The 24,812-nt window shown below is 44.4% G+C and overlaps 1 protein-coding gene across 1 annotated transcript in view; it reads right to left on the reverse strand.

Annotated features, from left to right (window-relative positions):
- LOC138473432 (myosin heavy chain, clone 203-like) overlaps positions 1-24,812 on the reverse strand; it is a 422,216-nt gene that overhangs the window by 189,997 nt on the left and 207,407 nt on the right. Inside the window, exon 5 of the mRNA XM_069612090.1 lies at positions 24,357-24,407. Within this exon, the coding sequence (XP_069468191.1) occupies positions 24,357-24,407 (51 nt within the window). The remainder of the gene's footprint in view (positions 1-24,356; positions 24,408-24,812) is intronic.

Here is a 24,812-nt window from a genome sequence, read left to right on the forward strand (position 1 = left end):
AGAAGCTGTATTTCTTTAAGCTGTGCCAAGTTTTCTTGGATAAACTGACAGTGGCAGAAAAGCATTATGGCTGGGAAGAACATTGATGCTAGTCTGAGAAAGAGGAAAACCTTTATTTCACCAAGAAGATGACCTTTGTTGTTGTTGGAACTTTGGTTAACAAAACTGTATCTTAATTCTAAAACTTCAAGAACTGAAATTGAGACTTTGCTACCTACATGGATTTCCTTATTTCTGTTGGATGAACATTGAAACTGGGCATATCTTGAAGCCTGGGGAAGGGAGTTCACCCAGGTTACTAAAAAAAGTTATCAAGAAATTGTGAATATAATTGTTTATGTTATCTGTATTGCCATATGTATTTTCTTTTGTGTATTTGATGTTTAGTGTGAGGGCCAGACATCATGTGTTAGAGTGCTCCTCTTTAGTTTTGTTAGGCAGGGAAATCATCTGCTGAGTAGGGATAGTGAGACATTTAATATCATTTATAATTTAATACAATGCCACATTTGAACAAGCAACAAACAGTTTTCTGCCTCGCATTGCTGACTCCTCACAGAGGAATCACCTGAAAGCTGGGAAACCGATATCCGGTGGCAGGAAGGAAGCCATCCGAGTGGTCCCGGTGCGACTAGACATATGGGGAGAAACCAGTGTGGCGGAGCAGTCAAAAGCAGAGAGCAGAGCACGAGAGCCCATGGAAGTCAGAGGAGCTTACCGGTGTTGCCAAGGACGGGTACACTTGCGGATTAAGTATAAAAGGTACGTGGAGGGGGTCCGGAAAGGCACTGGGAAAGCCTAGAGGCTGTGGTCAGGAGGAAGTGCAGAACCATCTTCCTCATTCCAGTGGGACTAAATTGAGAAATGAAACATACTGGGTGAGAGCACCCCAAAGAGACAAGAAGAGAGATAAGGGTCTGGGACCAGATTGGAGAGTTATACATGCCTGGCAGCATAGTGAACCGGGCCTACGTAAGAGATATTTTAAACCTGAGATAGCGGTCAGTGACCCACATAACCACAATGGAAGACATGGGGAAGAGAGCTATCCTTTGTCAAAGGTCAAAAGACCACCAATAGGAAAGACACATTCTTTAGTCAAAGTCAAGAGAAGACCAGGGGAAGAGAGAAATATCCTTTGGCAAAGTTCGAGATAGGGGTCTAGGACCCATATCACCACAAGAGAAGACCAGGGGAAGAGAGATATCCTTTGGCAGAGGTAGAGAGGAGACCAGAGGAGGAAAGCTATATCCCCTCGTAAAAATCCAGATATTATTGCACTGCTGAACTAGAGAATGGAAGAGGCTTGAGGAAGGGAGACACTTTCTCCATCTTGGTGGAACTGTAAAGAGGTGCCTAAAAAGGCCTGGGGAAGGGAGGCGCCCCCCCCCCCATCTGTTTGGAACTATATAGAAAGGCCTGGGAGATTAGGGGAAGGAGGATATTCCCCCCATCAGTTACGAACTGCATAAAAACCATCCAGAGGAAGGAGCCACCCTTCTGGAGTCAGGGTCAGGGCGGAACCTATTTAGTTTTCTTTTGGAGTGTAAGGGACGGAAATAGGTTTGGGACATAGGACAGTGGACTTTTTGCTTTTGACAGACATTCTGACACCATCCTTCACTTTGATTGAGGCAGGGAAACCCCTCTTAATTATAGAGACAGGTAGGGTTCTTATTTTTCTGTTAAATAAAAGTTTATGCCAACAACCATGACACCTTTGTGTGCTGTGTCTACTTCTGCACCCTTACACATGTCTTAATGATATTCTTGCTAATGTCCCGTAGGGGTTATTCTCCTCCCACTTTTTAGGCACTGTTATCTTCAGGGCTCCTTGTACCCTCTGGGGACCCCCAACCATAGGTTCAACCACCCAAATACCTTTAGGGTATTGGCTGCAGCCCTCCTGTCGGTTGAGGGCTTCCCTGTGTCTCTCTCCTGCTTGTCGGCATTCTGGGGCTCTTTCAGGCGTGCTGCAGCAGCTCTGTGGCTACTGACCCTGTGTGGTATGTCCCTCTCTGCCAGACTGTTTGATCCCGCAGTGCTGTGCTGCTGGAGCTCTCCCCAGCAAGCCTCTCGGTTCTCCGTCTCCACACGTGTCCCCTGGACACCTTGTTTGTCGCCTTCCGGTGGAGGATCTTGCTCCTGGGTAAGTCTGTTGTCAGTTTTTATGTCAGTTTCCAGTATGGTCTGTATCTGGAGACTAGATTGTTCACTCAAGTTCTTCTGTTTTATCCCTGCGGATCCGCACCTCTGCCTCACCAGTTTCTTGGTTTGGATCTTCATGATAGTCACCCCTATTCTTCCTTGTCTCAGTCCTTTCTACTTCTTGCATGTTATAGAAGTATATGGGATCGGAGGGTAGGGGTCGAGAATTTGGGGTTAAAGGCGAGGTGTAGGTGTTAGGCGGATACTGTGTTCTCACATCATAGTCATTCACTGGTCCCATTGGAGATTTCCCCTCCCATGAGTTCCCCCCGCTGAGTACGATCCCCAGGGGGCTATTGTGTAGCGGCCTCACTTCCCTGGCCTCAGGGGCAGGGGCTCCATCTATGGAAGCAGTGGCAACATCCTAGGATTCGTCACATACCCTTACCCTCACCCTCACGCTATTGACTACCTCATCTCTTAGGTGAAATTGGGACAAGAAATCCACATTCCCCTGGTCCTTACCTTTGTGATGTTCCACACAGAAAGAAAAGGCTGTAGGTCGAGGAGCTAGTGCATAATCTGCGGGCTGGTGTCCTTTCTCAAAATGAGCCATACAAGAGGGGATTAATCAGTAACTAGGGTGAACTTTCTCCCAGTGAGATAATAATGGAGATGTCCTACTGTCCATTTGATTGCCAAGACCTCAATTTCTATCGTGGCATAGTTTCTTTCTTAGGGAATTACCTCCAGTAAATATACTGCACATGGTGTTTGATTCCATCATAGACTTGGACAGAACTGCTCTTAGACCCACCTTTGGGGCATCTGTTTGGAGTACAAACTTTGTTGAAATTGGGCACTTTTAGGATGGGTTCACTACACAAAATAGTCTTAAGGGAGTCAAAGCAGGCCTGATCTTCCTTTCCCCATTTTATCCTTTGCGGTTTGCTTTTTTAGCTTGTCAGTTAGGCATGAGGTAATAGATGAACAGTTGGGAATTAATGTTCTATAATAGCCTACTAGCCCCAAGAAAGCCCTCGGGTCCCCTTTGGTCCTAGGTATGGGAGTGTCTTTCATGGCTTTGAATGTCTCCAATTGAGGCTGGACCATTCTGGTACCCACAAAGAAACCCAGGTACTTTACAGCAGACTGGATGAGGTGGCATTTCTTTGGGTTAGTGGTTAGCCCAGCCTGACATAAGGCTCTGGTGATCTGGTAAAGATGGGACAAATGTTCCTTCCCAGTTCGACTATGTATGACAATGTCGTCTAAGTAGTCTCCACAAAAACTGGTATAGGGTTGAAGCAACTGGTCAATTAGCCTTTGAAAGGTTGTCAGTGCACCGTGAAGCCCAAAGGGAAGGACCGTAAAGTGAAATAGTCCTCGAGGGATGGAGAAGGCCATATTTCCTTTATCTTCAGGGTTCAGAGGGACCTGCCAATAGTCCTTGGTCAGAACAATCGTGGAGATATGAACGGTGGTGCCCAGCGATCAATGAGGTAGTCAATCCTTGGCATCAGGTAGTTATTGAACTGGGACACTGCGTTCAACTTTCAAAAGTCGATACAACAGCGTCACAAATTTACTGGTTTGGCTACCAGGACTATTGGCGAAGACCATGGACTCAGAGATGGTTCCATAATGTCATCTGCTAACATCTTCTCCTCCTCATGAATGACTATTTCCCTTCGAGCTTCCGGGATCTGGTATGGTCTTAAGTTAATAACCTTCCCAAGGTGCGAATATGGTGATAGATCCCCTTGACTCTCCCGGGTTCAGAACTGAACACATTGGGGAACAGATTCAAAAGATCTTGGAGATTGTTCTGTTGTGCTAGAGGAACATCATTAGGTATTAGATTCAGGCTACCACATTCTTCAGCTAACTAACTAGCCATTACCACTGGGGATGACTCTACAGGATCATTCCTCCACTCTTAAGAGATTTATATACAATGTGATATGGCATTAATAACGCGCCTATACACAGTGTTCCCAAGGCGCGACGAGGCAAGGGAGGGGGAACAGAGGGAAGAGAAAACGATCCTACTAGGCTAGGAGTCATTCAGATCGCGCAAGTGCATGGGAAAGGGGAAGGGGGACGGTGCGGGGGTAAGAGGGATGGAACAGTGCAATACATGGGATAAAAGAATAAATAACAATTAAAGTACGGCCAGCAGTTGGAAAGGGCAAGTGCAGAAAACATGTGTCAAGTGCTGGTAGTGGGACTGTAGGGATACAGAAACAGTCCCCAAGTGTGGGTGTTGCCAGGAAGGCAGTGCAGGTGTGCGACTGGCGGGGGAGGGGACCTGGGCCCGAGATCAGAGGGTGGCCAGGTAACCAATGCAGTTTCGGTTTGAGCCAGGAAGTCAGCAGGGGAGAGGAGAAGAGAAAGCAGAAGGAAAGAGAAAGGTTTTGAGGTGCATTCCGGAACCGGAGATGGTAGACTTGGGATTAAAAGGCACCTCCGGATTAAGAGACTCTTGTAATTACACGGTCCAGTCGGTTCTAAGATTTCATAAGGACCGTGCCAACGGGACAACATTTTATGTTCTGCTGTGGGAAGTAAGACAAGGACCTTTTGCCCGATGGAAAAAAAGTGAGTGGTTGCCTTTTTATCCTAATGATCCTTTTGATTTCCTTGGGCTTTGGCCTAATTGGAATTTACTATATCCCTACCAAGCACCATATACTTTTAATTTGCTGCACTGTTTGGGATAGGGGTAATATGGCTTCCTCCATCTCTTCCGAGGTCTACGTAAGCATGTACACATCCCTGGGATCTTGCCCATACAGAAGTTCAAAGGGTGAGAACCCCAGAGAGCTTTCCAGGGCTTTGATCATGTCCCAGTTTCTCCTGTCTGCTTTGACTAGTTTCTTAAGGATTCTTTTGAGTGTTTGGTTGAACCGTTCAACCAAACCGTCTGTCTGAGGTTGAAATACAGACCTTCTGAGGGTTTTAATTTGAAGGATGTCCTTCACCTAAGCCATGATCTAGCTCATGAACGTCATACCTTGATCGGTAAAAATTTCTCTTGGGAAGCCTACCCGTGATAAGAATAGGATGAGATATTTTAATATTTGCTGCGAGTTGTTGCTTCGCATGAGGAAAGCCTCCAAATAATGGTGGCGTAATCTGACAAGAATATTTTGATTCCCAAGTTTAGAAGGTTCCAAGGGTCCTACAAAATCCATCCCTATTCTAGAGAAAGGGATGTCTACAATGGGTAGCGGTTGCTGGGGGAGGTTCTTTGCAGGTCAGTCTTTTGACACAGTGGGCATATCAAAACCAATTTTTGATATCTGCAAATATTCCAGGCCAGTAAAACCTGTTGACAGTTTCCAGTATGGTCTGTAGTTGGAGACAAGATCGTTCAAGGGGCGGTGTAGGTGTTAGGCGGATATCGCGTTCTCCCACAATAGTCTTCACTGGTCCCTCATAGATTTCTTTCCCCTCCCATGAGATTCACCCGCTGATTACCACCCACAGGGGGACTATCTGGTAGCTGCCTCACTACCCTGGCCTCCTGGGAAGGGGCTCTCCCCTAAGGAATCAGTGAGGACATCCTGGGATTCGTCACAGTACCCAGAAGAATGCAATCAATCTCAGGGAACAGAAGTTGAGACCCAGAAGAATGTGGAAATGTGGTAAAAGGGGACCTGCAGAACTCAACAAGCACACACTACGGGGGACCCGAGGGTGGGCATCATGAATAACCCACCAGCCCAAGTCCTAGAGGTGAGAACTTATATGTTGGTTCCTGAAAACATTGTTCCAACAAATCAGAACAACCCAGCAAGTAAGGCTTCATTTTAAAGAGTGAAATTAAGTATCTGGTCACCCAAGGACTTGCATACGATGACCCTAAAAACCCAAAAGAAGAGTAATCTTTTTTCGCAACAGTGGGACTCACCATCAAGAAGTGAAATTAGGGACGGACATGGCTCCTGGAGTACGGAGTAGCCTGCACGCAGCAGACCCCAGCGGCTCAGCAGATAAACATGGATGTCACACCAGTAGAAACGCCCTCTGCTGCAGGTCAATGGTGGTGCCGACCAGATATGGCATAAACAAGCAGATTTTCCATGGTGTTGGGAGTGCCAATACCACTCCATACAGTGGCAGCTTCCAAAACCAAGGTGGCAAACCCTGGCAGGAAATAGCACTAAAAATGCAGTAAAACACCCCAGAAAACAGTCAGACAATGGAAGGCCGGGCCCTTGCAGATGAGGAGGACCAGTAGCAGGAGGAAAACTCTGGAAGGACAACCAGCTGCCAAAAACCCAAACTGGAGCTATGCTCAGACCATTGCATCTAGCCAGTATGGCCACAAGCGGGCCCAAAAATGATGTAATGACATAGAACTGCTGGAAATCCTCAAGCTGGTAATCAGACCACCTTACCTTCCAATAATTCAGGAACCCCTGAGCTTAGCAACAGTGTTTCCGATACACATCACTTACAGAGACTGGCTTCTGCCAGCCCACCAATCGCATTAGGGGATTTAAAACAAAAATTTTGGCAGCCAACCAATCATGTTGGCCCCAAAAACCAACTGAAAGTGTAGGTGCCTGCCCAGGGCCGGGAGTTGATCTAAACAATTGCAAATCATTATGGAGGCTGCTATCTTGGCTCACAAAGAACTAATGTGGGAAAAACATCCATTCTTGTGGTTTGTCTAAACAAAGGAAGTCCCTAAAACGAAATGGCAGAGAGTAGAACTTACAAGAACACGAGTAACACAATGGCTATGATAAAGGTACACTAGGCTACTAAGACAGTAAATCGACTTGGACCCCCGTTGAATCTTCCATTAAATATTTGCCACCAGCCTACCCCCTAAAACTAATGTCGGATGTTGAAATCATCCCAGGGGAAGAATGGGTACCTTATTGTCCACCCAATACCATATAACTTAAGTAAAAAGGGATGTGGAGGCAGGGGGACTTCAGCAGAAGGCCCCCTGACCACCAAAATAAAATTAGAAACCCCTGCAAAATAAAGAGGGCAAAAGCAAAAAGAGCAGCAGTTCCATAAAATGACAGTAGAACCTTTAAAATTGGAATTCTGCCCTAACATGCAATGAGAGGTATCCAGCCAAGTGACAATGTAGGAGGATCTGGGTTGGTTGAAAAGGGTGACTGTTGCAAAGTTGAGGACTTTGCCGAGGGCAGCAAAATAGTACAGTGGTTGACCAAGAAGTAGATTCATGCAGTAATCTAGTTTGCCGAGCATGAGTGTAGAGATATGGGTTTTCGTTGAGTGATTTGTGAGGTACGGGTAACTTTTTCAAATGTTCAAGATATGGAGTCTTTCTGAGCGGTAGTCTCTTTGGTGAATTAGCCTAGTTGTAGGTTGCTGTGAAAGATAACCCCAAGATTGCAGGCAATGTAGGAGGGGGGCGAGGCCAGGGGGAAACAGATAGGAGAGGGAGAATTTATGTTGGTGTTAGAGGCAATGAGAAAGATGATGTCTGTCTTTGAAGAGTTGACTTTGAGGCAATATAGACGGATCCAGTGATGGATGACAGTTAGGCAGTTGGTTTTTGGTTCCGAGATTGTAGGGGGGAGAAAGGGGAAAGAGAAGAACATCTGAGTATCACTGAAAAAGAGGTGATAGTTAATGCCAAAGGAGCAAATGAGTTTTCAGAGGGAGGATGTTATATAAGGGGAAATGGAGCAGCTCTTAGACTGACCCTTGAGGAAGGTCCAATGGATGAGGTGAAATAATTCAGAAGGGGGAAGCTAGTGTATTACCTCCCACCCCTCCCGTGTGCATGAAATTAAATCTTAGCTTCGACGGTGGAGTGCAATTTGTTAGGGCGTAAGTACGCCTTGATCATGCGGAGGGATCTTTTACCAGGTACCTCCCACTGAATTGGCCCCTAAAGGATAGGTTGATATCAAATTTGAAGGAGTGGGCAATGCCATCATGGCATATCTGGCTCGAACACATGGACCTTGATGTGGACGCACCTTTTTTAGTTGGTTTTATCTTTGCGTAGACAGATTTGAATGGTATTGAAACATGCTTGTAGTCTCTAGTTGTCATTAACCGATGACACTTGGAGGTTGAATGGCACTTTGCCTGCTATTGGTGCAAGGATATGCCTTATTCATAGAGCAGGATCACCCTTTATTCCATGTAAAGTTTTAAGATATGGCTGGATCCCAAAAGGCACACCACACATTACTGAGGTGGCAGTCGAGGAAATTAAAGAATCTATTTGCATGAATGAACGTCCGCTGGATATATATGGAATGACCCCTCTCAGTGTGGGAGTTGTCAGCTCTGGAGGAGAAAGTGACTTGAAAGGCTGAATGGTATGCTAAAAAGCTGTGGAAAGACACAGAAGAACTAGAGCCACCCTCTGTCCATTATTCCGAGGGTGCCATCATTGATGAGTAATCGTTTTAATGCTATGGTGGGGTTGGCATTTAGACTGGTAACCCTGAAGCATTCGGTAGCAGACAATGTGATCTTGTAGTTGGAGGTGTGAGAATCTGTCATTCAGGTAACTAGGAAACGGCCATCGCTTTTGGATCCAGTTCCTGTGGGTTACCCAGTGCGGGAGGATCACCTGGATGAGGGATCTTCAGGGAGGGGAGGTGGGACACCGGATAGCGAGACACAGTATCCCCTTCTCTGTGACACCTTTACCCCATCCTACCCGCTAGGATGCTTAGGAATTCAACCCGCCCCCTTTTCCAACACAAACACTTTGCCACCGACAGCTCACTGTGAAAGAAAACGCACTAACACCCGAGCCATATACCTAACGTGTCCCACTACAATGGTCAGGCAGGGTCAGGCAATTACTGATCATTACACACTCCTGACTTCCATCACACTTCCCCATCCGGATATAAGGTGGAGCATGAAAACACACTCGGAGCAAGGCAAAGCACACGAGGAAGCAGCAGTTCCAAGATGGCAGTTTAATACAAGGCGGAAGAGGGCAAGACAGAAGGGAATTGCAAGGAGTGAAGTGGCCTTTTTTTTCACCGAAAGCCAGTATCTTTCATGAGCCTTCGAGAATAGGAAACGTAAGACCTGGAATCGCAGCTGAAGAATCCTGCATTGTGTGTCGTAGGTACTCAGGGCTCTCCCGTGTGGACTGCCAAGGCGGGGAGAATCAATTGCCGCTGTGGTACTGTCCTTGACTCCTACAACAGAGCAGCACCAGTGAAGTCAGCACAGCTGGCGAGTTGGGGAGACTGATACCAAACCGCTCTGTGTGGAAAGCAAGTTTGCAAGTGCCAACAGTGTATAAAGAATTTTGAAGCTAAGATACAATATGATATGATATGGCATTTATAACGCACCTATACACAATGTTTCAAGGCGCGATACCATAGACTGAGTGGTCCGACACCACGTGGGTACTCATTCGAAAGTCTCTGTTAGGTATCCAACAAAAAGGTGACAAATGTTTAAACAAGAGGAATTGTGAAATCGAAGTGGTCCTGCAACGCAACAGGTCAAGCCAAACCCTGTGCACATTCAAAAGACTTTGATCTATGAAGTAAATTGAAATTGGTCCAAGACCGGCTGAGGTAGACTAATTGTAGAAAAGGGATCCGAGTCCAGTTGATGGGGATGCAGGGTGAACCGTGAGTCACCCGAGAAAAAAATATATTAAAAAACATTTTGTCAAAGGGATATGAGCCCGGGATCCAGGGTGAATAGTGAATCACCCAAAGTGAATACTTGTGCAAAACGAAGAAGGAGAAGAATTTGTTGTTTAGTTGATTGCATCAGGCCCTCTAAGCGAAGAAATCTTTAAAAGCAAGGAATTTGCACATCGAAGGCTCCGATGCAAATGATTTTCGCTGTATTCTTGTGCTAAAGAAGCCAGAGACTGTGTGTCAGGAATAAGGGCCTGTGGTGCAGGAGGAAGCAGGTACGGCATATCTAAAAACTACAATTCCCATCAGGCGTGGGGAAATGTGTAGTTCCTTGGGCCTGTAGGTACTCAGCTGCCGGCACTTTGCAATTAGGGATTGGGCTCTTAACGGCCGCCCGTCCGTGCTCATGTGCTGTTGATTAATGTTGGAGAGCATGGGCGGCGACGGCGGCAGGAGCGAAGCAGGAACGCTGAAGGTGTAAGCGAGTGGCTGGAAGGAGTCACGTCGGCTATGTCGCAAGGCATCTTTATATCCCGGGGTGCGGCGGCACACACTCCTTAATCTGCTCCAGAGCTACAGGTCTGAGTCAGCCGCAGTAGGCTCCCGGACCATGAGTTAAGTGTTTCTATGTTTGTTTGCTTGGCCGGTTTACGGCATTAACATGGAGTAAATCAGAAGCTTCAAGTATTTATGTCCGGACGTCTGAGGAAAACATCCGGACCAAAAGTTAAGCGAAGGCACATAAATCCTTGGTTTCGGGCAAGATTAACGCCAGTCTGGTTGCAGACACATTTTGTACCTCACGTTATAAGCACCAGGGAAAATACAACTCTTCTAATCCGCATTTCCAGTTATTTGTTTTTTCTATGTGCAGTGTATTATGTTAATCCATGTTTGTGTGAGGCATGTGAACGTCTCAATGTTCTCTGTTCATGATCAGTGTATTATGGTTTTAAGTCATTTCCAGTTATTCGCTTTTCCACATGGAGAAAAGCGCCTTTCTATGTGCATTATGTTGTGCTAATCCATGTTTGCTCACGATTTGTGTAGGGTGGCGTGTTATGTGTTAACTAATTACTGAAGATAGAGTCAGGTCAGGTTGCAGGAGTATTAAGCTATCTAGTCAGGAATTGTAGGGGTTTTTTGTCGTTTTATGTCTTGTTGTCTTCCCTTCCTTCCCTTTATTTGTCCATCCCCTTTCCCTAACCCCTTCTTCCCCCCCATTGGCTGCCACGTGGCTACCTGTAATTCGAACATCCAGGCGCCTGTGCCAACCACGGTGGGAGGGGTTGATCCATTCGGCTTCTGTGGTTCGGGAGAGGGGATTGAAATCCTCCTCCCTTAAGTTCAGTTGTGACAGAATCAACAGCCCCCGATTTCGGGATTACTGAACCACCCAGGCCAAATGGATAACCCTCCCTCGTTAGCGGAAGTGCTAAAGGCACTTCAGGAGATTCAGGTGGAATTGATACATGTCAGACAGGAATCTAGTACTCTGAAGAATCAAGTACAAGGATTGGTAGCACAAGGGACTCCTTTGGAGGAAGCAGGGTCTTCTACCAGTAGAGCAGGAACCAGAACGCCCACTGTGGTGGTTCAAGCTCCCAGTAGTGTGCCATTGGCTGCGCCTGAAAGATTTTCTGGGGATCCAAAAAAATACATGACGTTCTTGACCCAGTGTAGGTTACATTTCCTGTGTAAACCATCGGCCTTTGAGACTATTCAAGCAAGAACTGCCTTTGTAATTTCATATCTAACAGGAGATGCGGCCGCTTGGGCAATGCCATTGGCACAGAAAGATGATCCATTATTGTATAATTGGGATAATTTTCTGGCAGAATTTGGTCGATTATTTGACCGAAGGGAAGTGTCATTGGCACAAGACAAGGAGTTATTGGCACTAAAACAGGGTACCAGAGATTTGGTTTCTTATGTGACACACTTGAATAGACTGGTAATTGAAACAGATTGGCCAGAAAATAAACAGACAGTTTTATTCTATCAGGGATTGAAAGAAGAATTAAAAGACGCTATGGCACAGGTGGAGCCTCAGCCCAACACATGTACAGCTATGATTGATTTGGCATTAAGGTTGGACCATAGGATGAATGAACGAAAAGGAGATAGGAAAAAACCAAAGCTGGTACCTTTTGTACGATTGGATAGAGGAAGGGTGAACAGAAACGGTGAAGGGGAACCTATGCAGATTGGATGGGTGAGGGGACCTTTATCGGCTACGGAAAAGGAGCAGAGGAAGGTTAATAATTTGTGTTTGTACTGTGGTCAACCTGGACATTATATTCGTACTTGTCCAAGAAGATAGGTGGTGGAGATAAGAGCAAAGGCGAGTCGGGAAAAGGATTTGGCCGGCCTTACAGGGAACACAGGTGTCAGGCTCAGTGGTTGAAAAGTTCCCCACTTGGGTAGCAAATACTTCACGAAAAGGTAATTCTCATTTGTATATTTTGGTAACTTTATTTTTTGCTTGTACAAAACAGATGGTGTCAGCCATGATAGATTCAGGGGCAACTGGAAACTTTATTGACATAGATTTGGCCAAAAGACTGGGGTTGCCATTGCGAGAAAAGACTCAGGTGGAAGGGGTGAAGTCAGTGGATGGGTCGCCTTTAATTTCAGGACCCATTTGTCAGCAAACTCAACCCATAGAAATGAGGTATCAGTCTGGACATGTGGAGGACATTGTACTGGATCTAATTGCAGCTCCCCAATTTGGTCTTATTTTAGGAATTCCTTTGTTGACTCAGCATAATCCAAGAATTGATTGGGTAGTAGAGAGATTTTTTTTGAGAATCCAGAATGCATTGGTCACATTGAGGAGGAGGTGAGTCCTGCATTGTTTTTGGCAGATCAGCCACGGGCAGTGCAAGTGGTGGGGGCTGTGGGGTTACAGGTTCCGGCTCAATATCAAGAGTTTGTAAATGTGTTTGACAAAGGAGGAGCGGAACAATTGCCTCCCCATAGACCATATGACTGTGTTATAGAGTTAGAACCCAGGGCTAAACTGCCATGTAGTAGAATCTATGCATTAACAGAAACCGAAAACCAATATCTGAGAAAGTATTTGGATGATATGTTAAAGAAAGGATTCATTCGACATTCCACATCGCCAGTCTCATCTCCATTGTTTTTTGTGCCTAAAAAAGAAGGTACGTTGAGGACATGTATTGATTATCGTGCCTTGAACAAAGTGGCAATAAAAAACAGATATCCACTCCCTTTAATTTCTGGACTGCTGGATCAAGTGAAAACAGCAGTGGTATACACAAAACTTGATTTACGTGGAGCTTATCATTTGATTCGTGTCAAAGAAGGTGATGAGTGGAAAACTGCATTTAGAACTAAGTTTGGACTATTTGAATATTTGGTTATGCCTTTTGGTTTATGTAATGCTCCTGCTGCATTTTAATTTTTTATGCAGGAGGTTTTGAGTGAGTTTTTGGACATTTTTGTTATTGTATATATTGATGACATTCTAATTTATTCTAATTCACAAGAACATCATGTGAACCATGTAAGGGCAGTGTTAAAGAAATTGCAAGAACATCAGTTATATGTGAAATTGGAAAAATGTGCCTTTCATGTGAAAAGAGTGGAGTTATTGGGCTTCATTTTGACCCCGGAAGGGATAATTATGGACAAAAGCAAGGTGCAAGCAGTCCTGGACTGGCCCAAAACCCAGTGTGTTAAAGATATTCAATCTTTTTTGGGGTTCGCCAATTTCTATAGACGATTCATTACTAATTTTTCTCAGATTGTGGCACCGATAACAAGATTATTAAGAAAAGCAACAAGTTTTTGTTGGGATGTGGGGGCGGAAAAGGCTTTTCAAGAATTAAAAATGGCATTTACCACAGCTCCAGTATTACGACATCCAGATTTGGATAGGATGTTTCAAGTAGAAACTGATGCGTCTAATGTGGCCATAGGAGCAGTATTATCTCAGAAGGATCCAGAAGGGAGTTGGCATCCATTAGCCTACTATTCACGAAAGCTCACTCAATGTGAACAAAATTATTCCATCACTGATAAAGAATTGTTAGCTATCAGGGCAGCTTTCTTGGAATGGAGACATTATTTACTGGGGGCTAAACATCAGGTGTTGGTAGTGACAGACCATAAAAACCTACAGTACTTTAAGATGGCTCACACATTGAGTCCTAGACAACTACGGTGGTCTCAATTTTTCAACGAATTTGATTTTGTGGTGAGCTTCCGCCCGGTAAAAAGAAATGGAAAAGCAGATGCCTTATCACGCCAACAAAACATGGACAACATGGTATCTGAAACTAAATCTATAATCCCGGCAGAGAAGGTGGTAGGGGCCGTAGTCTCCAAGTTGATGAAGCAGGTGAACCAGCAATGAGGAATCAAAAGAATCAGAGTTGGGGAGTGAATAACCCTTTGGAAACATTTAAAGAGAATCTCCCTTATTATGATGGCAGATTATATTTGCTTACTTTGGAACACCAAACGAAGGCTATGCATTGGTGCCATAATTCCCCTCTGGCTGGACATTCAGGGAGTAAAAAGACACAGACTTTAGTGGAAAGATACTTTTGGTGGCCCAATTTGAAACAAGAGGTAATCAAGTACGTGCAGGAATGTGAAACATGCATACGAAGTAAAGCGGATCACACCAAGAAGTCAGGGTTACTTAAACCCTTGCCCACTCCCACCAAAATATGGACACACATATCAATGGACTTTATCACAGACTTACCACCGGATGATCAGTATGATGCGATTTGGGTGGTAGTAGATTACTTATCTAAACAGGCTCACTTTGTGCCTTGTAGAGGCATTCCAGGAGCAGGGGAATTGGCAGAATTGTTTTTGCAGCATGTGGTTCGCCTGCACGGACTACCACGTACTATTGTGTCTGATAGGGGACCGCAGTTTACATCAAGGGTTTGGCGCGCTTTCTGTTAGATGTTAGGAATCAATTGTGCCCTGTCTACTAGTTATCATCCCCAGACGGATGGACAAACTGAAAGAGTTAACCAGACGCTGGAGCAATATTTGCGCTGTTATTTACATGAAGGAATGGAGTTGTGGGTTCAAGCTTTATGGTTAGCTGAATTCACTTATAATAACGCGGAACATGCTTCCCTGGGAATGGCTCCCAATGAGTGCTTGTATGGGCAGGTACAGGAAATGTTACCAGAACAGCTACCAAATGTTGAGAATTTTCCAACACTCCAAAACAGAAAACAATTGCTTCTAACCATCAGACAGAAGGCGCGAGATAATTTGGAATATGCAAAAACTCAATAGAAGTTGTACGCAGACAGAAAGGGAAGGGAGGCTCCGCAGTACAAGGTGGGGGATAAGGTATGGCTATCCACACGCAATTTGCCTCTAATTGGATCTCAAATATTTGCTCCCAAATTTATTGGGCCCTATGAAATAGTAAAAATTGTGTCAGAAGTTGCTGTGAAATTGTGTTTGCCTAAATCTCTGAGAATCCACCCGGTATTCCAAGTGTGTCTGCTTAAACCCGCAGCGCCTGGAACACGCGTGCAGAGACCTCCAGCTATCCACAAAGAGGGTCATGTGGAATATGAAGTAAAGCAGATCTTGGACTCAAAAAGGAGGAGACAAGTGTTATGGTATTTGATCCGGTGGGCTGGATATGGACTGGAAGATTGCTCCTGGGAACCTGCTAGTGCAGTGCATGCACCTCGTCTGGTAAGAATGTTTCATGCAAAGTATCCGGAAAAGGCAGGTCCTGGGAAGAGCCCTGGAAGGGGAGGTAATGTCAGGAATAAGGGCCTGTGGTGCAGGAGGAAGCAGGTACGGCATATCTAAAAACTACAATTCCCAGCAGGCATGGGGAAATGTGTAGTTCCTTGGGCCTGTTGGTACTCAGCTGCCGGCACTTTGCATTTAGGGATTGGGCTCTTAACGGCCGCCCGCCCGTGCTCATGTGCTGTTGATTAATGTTGGAGAGCATGGGCGGCGGCGGCGACAGGAGCGAAGCAGGAACGCTGAAGGTGTAAGCGAGTGGCTGGAAGGAGTCCCACCGGCTATGTCGCAAGGCATCTTTATATCCCGGGGTGCGGCGGCACACGCTCCTTAATCTGCTCCAGAGCTACAGGTCTGGGTCAGCCGCAGTAGGCTCCCGGACCATCAGTTAAGTGTTTCTATGTTTGTTTGCTTGGCCGGTTTACGGCATTAACATGGAGTAAATCAGAAGCTTCAAGTATTTTTTTTTTTTATTTGTTATGGTTTATATAAACCTTACAAAATATTTAAAAGAACACACTTTCTCAAACGTATTTACACAACTTAGACATAAAATAAGTACCAATCACATAAGAAGAAATGCAAAATCAAGTACAAAGAGCAAGTACAAATAAACAAGGAAAAAAAAAACAGCAAAAGACAGAGGTCACCAAATAGGATTAACATTCTCTCCCATTAGATACAGTCGATACCCTTTAAAAGAGATCACAAACATTTCTCAAGAACGTTGCAACCCTAATGTTTAAATTGCCTTTGCTACAATGGAGCATTCTATACCAGATGACATCCCTATCCACATTAGCAGTATTCGATACATATTGACTGAAGTATAGAAGTCTTTCGGCCTTGAGTGCCGGACACACCAGCAAAATATGTTGTAGATTCTCAACCGTCCCCTCTACACAGCAGAATCTACACCAATTCCAAGACCCTTTCACAATCGATCTAATGGAATTGATCTGGTTTGTAGCAATGACATTAAATCTAAAACGCATAAAATCATTTCTTATCCGTTTACTGGGATATTTGACTAAATTCTGTTCCATGACTGGCAACCATTTATTCAATGCACATACTTGATGATAGAGTTTAGAGTCCAGGATTTTATTTTTTGTATGTAACCAGTCAAACCCCATCACACTTTCCTTCACCCGTGTTGGTTTATTCTTAAGAGAGGTTACTGACATACCTAGAGATTTCAGAGTCTTTAAAGTTTCAGCATTCAGCTCTTGTATAAAAGGGTTACCAATGTCCTGACCTACACAACAGTAGAGTGTATTCATTTCACTAGACATACATTTCCTCCACAGCTTTAGTCTTTTACAGGTTACGTAAGCCAATAAAGAGTTTAGACCAAATTCATACAGAATAAACTCAAAAGGGATTGATTTAGGTAGAAAATACAAAACCGATTTCCAAATGTAACTCTCCGTGGACAGCCAAACCCCCTCGTATTTTAGAGACTGTAATTCCGCCCCATAGATTAATCTAGGGATGACCTTTTTCGTGTAGAATTCTCTCAGAGGACTCATTGTGAATCTGCCATATCTGGAATCGATGACTCATTTGACGGATTGCAATGTCCGCCTCGAATCTAAGTTGAGTTCTAAATACTGATATAACAAAACCTAAATATTTAAACACAGGCTGGGCTCTAAGACAGGAATTACCACATGACCAGGTAAGCGAGTCCAGCTTCTTATTTCTGTTGCCCAAACGAACTATCACAGTTTTAGCCGAGTTAATCTTCAGCAGTAGAGAAGAAATAAATTCTTCAAAGGCTTTAAGCAATCTTTGGAGGCCGATCTTTGTGTTATCGATAAGGAGGAAGTCATCAGCATAAGCTAACCATGCTAAACGGATGTTCTGTATTTTGGGAGCTACGAGGCCTTTATTTGACAGGGCGGTATTCGCACCACTCACGTAAAGGTTGAATATTGTGGGTGCCAACCTACAGCCCTGACGGAGACCGTTCTGGACGGTCAGTGCATCAGAAAGAGTACCCTCAGCATCCAATCTTACCCTTATTTCTGTATCTCAGTATATATCCCTGGCTATATCAAACAGAATTGGAGGCATATTTAATGTTCTCAGTCTCTGCCAGAGTCTCGTCCTGTCCACCAAATCAAAAGCGGAGCTTAAGTCCATGGACGCAACAAAGACAGGTAAAGCATCCTTCTTCATTGCTTCCTCTCGCAGGCAGCTAAGTATCATCCCTCCACATTCGGTTCCCATATTTTTCTAAAGCCGATTTGTCTAATGTCGAGAATTTTTTCTTCAAGCATCCACTTGTGAATTTCCTTCAATACAACTGAAGCAAACAATTTGGATTCTGGATCCGAAATGGCAATTGGCCTATAGCTTAGGGGACATTGTCGGGAACCCTTCTTAAAAATTGGGATAATAATAGAAACCCTCCATGACAGAGGAAGAACTCTGGTCAGTAGTATATTATTGAACAAACTAAAAAGTATTTTTGCCCATATCAGAGGTTCACGTTTGAAAATTTTATTGGAAAGGTTGTTCGGCCCAAGCGCACCCGAATTTATAGATTTAGATATTAAATTAACAATGTCCCACGTACTAAATTTCAAGAGCCATTGGGATCCACAATTCAGAACATCTTTTACATCATGATTTTTAGTGTGATAAATATCAGCCAAGTAGATTCGTTAATAGGATTGAGAAGTAACTCTTTCTGAGGTTTCTCAAGGTTGTTAATTAAGTTCCAGAAATTGCTGGAGTTATGTCCTCGTAGGGAATTTAACATAATTTCACCATCCCTCTGATATTTAACCTTGCGATGTTGGATGGACCAATTTTTATATTTTTGCTTTATTTTCTTTACCATAGCCACAGTATCAGTAATATTATACCCCACTTTCCAAGCCTGTCTGATCTCTTTCCTCATTTGACACTTCCTGTCCTTCACTGCCCCATCAAAATAATGGGTCGTAAATTTATTGCCTATATTCTTCTTGCCAGAGGAATCCTCCATTTTTCTAAGAGATCTGGTAATATAGTCTGTAAATTTAACAGCCGAGTATGTATCGACCCGTTGATTATCATCATTTTTGATTTTGAGTGACCCACAGTGACCAATTCAAGAGAGAGCATGCAATGGTCACTGAGATTAGTATCAATGATGTCCAGCCTTCCAGTACAGTTGAACACACCCACCGAGCAAATAATATAATCAATAGTGGATTTGTAACCTTGCGCTTTCCACGTAGGAAGAGAATTAGCCACAACTACCAATCCCCAGATCTCAATAAAATGCGACCAAATTCTGCCTCGACCCTTGGGATTGTCAACTACTGGTAATACGGTCTCATAGTTACCAGTATACAGGTCACCAAGAGGAGAATCAGCGGGAATATCAGCATTTAGGTTGCCAACAATCACAATGTGTCCCCCAGGATTAACAACCAACCAGGTTTCAAGTAATGAGCCCAAATTCCATAGTTCCAACCTTAATTGATTATCAGAGTAGTCTGCCTGGTTCCAATATATATTCACTAACAGAAATGCAGTATCCACCGCATTAAACTTTAATATATAGGCCACCACTAAAAAGTGGTCCGAAAAAGCCCATTCACCCGTGATTCTAGGGTCGATGACATTTTTCACTGCCGTTATAAGACCTCCTTTGGGTCTACCGCGCCTGCCCCCTTTTGCGGTTAGTGAGGAGACCGTGAAACCCTCCCAGCAAAGGCGAGTCCTAGACCAGGTTTCTTGAATGCAGACAAACTCATATCGGGCTAGATCGTTCATAAGGCTGGAATTGTGTAGCAGATGCGAAGATCCTCGTGAATTCCAGCTTAGTATTTTCAAGATTGTTTTTCCGGTTACTAAAGGGGCTTCGCCAGTTTTTTTAAGAGTATCAATAGATTCGCGTAGGGTCAGGGCAAGCCACCTCCAGTCTTGTGTACCCGACTTCTCAGTTACAGGCACAGATCCCCCCACCACGTTATTATGGTACAATCCCTTCGCTTGACCACTATTGGTTAAGAGCGACTGTTTTACCAATGGTTGAGTATATACATATTCAAAGATGTCATAGCCTCTTCGTTGAAGCTGTTCTGCCTCTTTCAGGAGAAGATTTCTAACCAAAGGTGATGGAATAACTAGACGAACGTAATCGAGACGTTGTCTATGTATGTAATCAACTAAGTCAATGTCGGCAGAAGTGATCAGGCTAAGTTCAGGAATTTGACCTAATAATGATAGTATAAATGGCCTATTTAGTGAGGGCATAGAGGGATCATTAAAAAGTGTTGTCAGAACAAGCCCCGGTAGCTCCGGCCTTACGGTTTCTTTTAGGTCAAGCATCGGGCAATCCAGTGGCTGTTCGATACCCTTTTCCTGGACACTAGGATTAATCATTCCAGACCTCCCCTCACCCCGATCAGCACAATAATCCTCGTAGCTTCCAACATCATTTTTACCCAATGATTGTCCTGCCAGCATACTAGACAGGTCTTTAGAGTGTTTTTCCTTGAGTGTTTTTATTAGGGATTCATAGAAGGCGTCATTATTCACAATCTGTTTGATGTCCCTCTCATTACTCATATTGGAGACATGTCTGACAGACTTTACAGGATTAACAACGGTTTCCCTCTCTTTTGCTTCAGTATTTATGTCATTAGGTTTTTTACCCGATACGATTTTCCAATCGTAACTACCCAATCCAGTATTAACCGATATACCTACATGATTCCTCACGGGGATTGACTCATGACTGAGTACACCTTCCTTACTAGTCTTTGTTTCAAGCATGACAGACCCTTTTTCGTTGGCCAGTATAATATCCTCACCCTCTAAAGGACTTTGTGATTCCAGCGAGGATACATATGGCAGGGCAGGATTAAAGATCTCATATAGATCATCTCGGTGGTTTTTCTTTTTCAAAATATCACAAAGTGGATTGTCCCCTTCAGAATAGGAACTCTGTGTGAATTGATCAATACCTCTGCTTTTTTTAAAGGTTGGTCTTTCATTCCTAAATACTTATTACTTTGCAATTTTTTCTCTACACTGACTAGTTGTACTTCAACAACCTCATCGTAAGTGAGATCTCTGAGGAATTTTCTAGAAGACTTCATCTGCCCTCCTTGCTTATGACCATTATTATTTTTTTCTTCAATTTGGCCAACTTTTTCCCCTGTCTTTTAGAGAGTTTGGAATCATTTATACCCCGCTCCTCTATCTGTCCGGGAGCATTCCCCACCTGCTCAGATTGAGCTTTATCTGCGGAATTGGACTTGGTACTACCCATGCCGGTCCCCACAGGAGAATCCTGAGTAGCAGGTATAACAATAATCTCATCTACTGGCTGAACAGAGAGAGACTTTATAGGACCAGAGCTAGCAGCATTCGGCCTGAGATTGTCATCCAGCCTTATCGTCATAATTTTACTCAATGAATCAGATAATTTACCTGGGAGCAAAGAAATGTCAGAGACTAGATCCCCAATAGATTTCGTTTGATTCCGCAATTCAGTAAGTATGAGCCGGTTAAAGAGACTCATCCTCATAGAGAAATCAGATGCCGATGTATCGCATATTTGTAGCGGATTTCAGAGCATGGCTTGGTAATTGATTAGATAAATCCAGCAAATCATCATAGTTAAAATCACTAGGAAAACCATTGTCATTATCAGGTATCTGCAGCTCAGAGTCAATGCCAGAACCCAAAGCCTTGGTTTTATCACCCATAGTATTAGATATCTCCTCATCCCCAAATAATGGCTGAGAGGAGTCTATGATCTTCCCATTCTGTTTACCCAACAGGGAGCACTCATGTGCACACTGCAACAATTCAACCTCCTCATCGTTAACTTCAGGCAAAGGTAGGGCAAGACTAGCTCGTCTTGTGCTCACTGCTGAAAAGTAATCGGCGCCCGCTTCTTTACGTATCTGCAGTATTTTAAGTTTCCTCATATTTACACTTGAAGCCACAAAGTAGCGGCTCCCCCATTGACCAGATGGAAGAAAAAATTAATAAAAAAAGAATAAAGACAACACATCGCAGTACCGCCGCCGCCAGCCGAACAGCCAAACAGCCAGCCACTTGGTCCACTTGGGTGCGCGTGCGCAGGCACGGGACCTGATGTAGGCTGTCGGGAGGTGGGGGCGGGGCTTGCGGGGGGTCTCCGTTAACTAGAGAAGATAGAGAGAGAAGCGTAAGCAACGCAACCAAACGTAATGTAATGTCCACAATGTCCACAGTGAGAGCGCAGGTAAGAGCTCCTGACCACCACTCACAGGCACAGGTTTCCACAAATACGAGAATCAGCGTCTTCCTCATGCCGACGGCACACGCTGGAGCGGCTTTAAACGGCAGAGCACAGAGTCATCAGCCAAACAGCCAGCCACTTGGGGGCGCGCGCGGGTGCACAGGCACGGCGGCACGGGACCTGATGTAGGCTGTCGGGAGGTGGGGGCGGGACTTGCGGGCGGACTCCGTTAAAGGCATAGGTTTCCACAAATATGAGAATCGGCGTCTTCCTCACGCCGACGGCACACGCTGGAGCGGTTCAGATGGGAGAACAGAGCTTGACGGACTGACCCAAGGAAGTGTGGACACCAGTTCATTGAGAAGATGACCAGTAGTTGATTGGGGATTGATTTCCAAATAGCCACCATGCAATATTTGAGCGTTTGCTACACGGTGCAGGGGTTCAGAGTTTAAAGTCAGCTTCCACCGCTGCATTAAAAATGAGTGCGAAGATGCTTGAATCTGCACGTGTAACATTTTTCACGCTGCATGCCATTCCAGGCTCCGGCTATCTTGGGAATGTTAAACCTGGGTGAGCTTTTACCCACTCTCCCGCTATTTCTCTGCAAGAGAAGCAAGCTATATCGGGGCAGGAGTCAGAGTATTTATGTCCGGACGTCTGAGGAAAACGTCCGGACCAAAAGTTAAGTGAAGGCACATAAATCCTTGGTTTCGGGCAAGATTAACGCCAGTCTGGTTGCAGGCACATTTTTTACCCCACGTTATAAGCACCAGGGAAAATACAACTCTTCTAATCCGCATTTCCAGTTAAGTTTTTTCTATGTGCAGTGTATTATGTTAATCCATGTTTTGTGAGGCATGTGAACGTCTCAATGTTCTCTGTTCATGATCAGTGTATTATGGTTTTAAGTCATTTCCAGTTATTCGCTTTTCCACATGGAGAAAAGCGCCTTTCTATGTGCATTATGTTGTGCTAATCCATGTTTGCTCACGATTTGTGTAGGGTGGCGTGTTATGTGTTAACTAATTACTGAAGATAGAGTCAGGTCAGGTTGCAGGAGTATTAAGCTATCTAGTCAGGAATTGTAGGGGTTTTTTGTCGTTTTATGTCTTGTTGTCTTCCCTTCCTTCCCTTTATTTGTCCATCCCCTTTCCCTAACTCCTTCTTCCCCCCATTGGCTGCCACGTGGCTACCTTTAATTCCAACATCCAGGCGCCCGTGCCAACCACGGTGGGAGCGGTCGATCCATTCGGCTTCTGTGGTTCGGGAGAGGGGATTGAAATCCTCCTCCCTTAAATTCAGTTGTTACACTGTGCTACACTCAAATGAACAGCTTTGTCCTGTGCTGTAAATGTGGGGAAGGGGGGCCAACGGCCTGAACAACCTGACATATCACTTTGAACACTTCTTTTCATAACATTGTTCCCCACACTATTTGTATTTAGAGGTAAGGATTGGCAATATTTGTTTTTAGTATAAGCCCTTTATTTTGACAAAGACACCACTAAGACTGCGATATTATTTGATAGCTTGCTCCGATCCATAGATTTAGGCTTAGATATGAGTTTATCAAACCGTTTTTGAAGTTCAATAAACACCCTTGAACTGTGGTCACTTGTGTCTGTCTTACTGTTGATGCCATGCCTTTCTTACAGAAGGCAACAGCTTTAGCGATATCCTCTACTAGAAAGGGAAAGGGTGTTACGGGTCAGTAGTTGGAAAGATTGTCTGGGCCCTCATGCAGTTTTTCCAATAAGGAGGATGATCTGTCCAGTTTTAATTTTGTCGGACTTGTGGACTATTGCCCACTGTTGCCATTTGCGTGGCAGGGGTCTGAGAACAAGTCGAATAAGTTGTGCATCCAAACTTTCAGTGTTGCGTGCATCAATCCTCATGCACATTTCAAAAGGACACAGAATCCACCTCCTTTGGTTTGTCATATCCGAGAACAGAACAAAAGGTGGAACAGCCAATCGTGTTTAACAGTTGCAATCTGAACAAGGAACATACAGGGAGGAACTCGAGAGAAGTTAGTGTGAAAACAAAGCAGTCAGGTAGTTTAGGAATATTTGGACTTCTTCCTAGCTTCTAGTTTTGGAAGCTATGTGGCTTCTTCTGGCCTTCTTAAAAATGAATTTAGAGGAACCTTCCTAACACACTGCATAAAGCTTATTGTCATGTATTGCACCACCTGTAAACAAAGTCCTTCAAACTATCATTCAAGCACCCAGCATGACCCACATTGCAGCCATTCCAAACACAGACCCTTCTTTCCATGCACCCAGGCTCTGGCTTACAATCACTGGTCGAAACAAAAACAGTATCATACAAGTTTCATCCATCACAGAGGCGCTCCATTCAGACTCTGATTAAGATAACAGAACGCAACTATATATTACCATTTAAAGAAATGTTGAAACATGCCTGTGCCAGAGAATGCAGTATGTAATCCCCTTCCCTAATATGGATCTAGCAGCATGCATGAAAATAAATTCAATGGACACCAAGTTTTACAAGAACGACATTCTGGGTCTAGCAGGTTTGAGGCGATACATAACACCGAGACTTACCGCTTCGTCACCTGGTCTAGCTTCATAAGGGCCTCTTGCGCTTCTTCATTTCTGTCAATGTATGAGAAAGCAGACGTTAATGATGGCTACCCCTTATGTCCACTATATAGCCACATATGAAGAAAGCTAATCTGAGAATACGATTTTTCATGGATTTGTTATGAACCCCAATATGCAACATTTCAACAGTTTTGTAACTTGCAGAATTTAAGGTAATTAGCTACTCTGTGGGTGGAGTTGGTACTAGGTCTTTTATATAAATCTTTTCACAAAAAGATCCATTTAGAAATACCGCTCTGGGACCGCACAGAGCAGTCTTTATAAATCGAACTGTCACGCCCCTTCCACACACGAGGGCACGCAGGGGCTGATAAACTCAACAGGACCCAGAAGCGGAGGCCGAGGAGGATGGGTAAGTGTGCGTGTGTGTACGTGCGTGTGTGCGCGTGTGTGTGT

This window comes from Ambystoma mexicanum, chromosome 8, assembly GCF_040938575.1.
Source record: "Ambystoma mexicanum isolate Mex_15411 chromosome 8, UKY_AmexF1_1, whole genome shotgun sequence".
Taxonomy (NCBI): Eukaryota; Metazoa; Chordata; class Amphibia; order Caudata; family Ambystomatidae; genus Ambystoma; species Ambystoma mexicanum.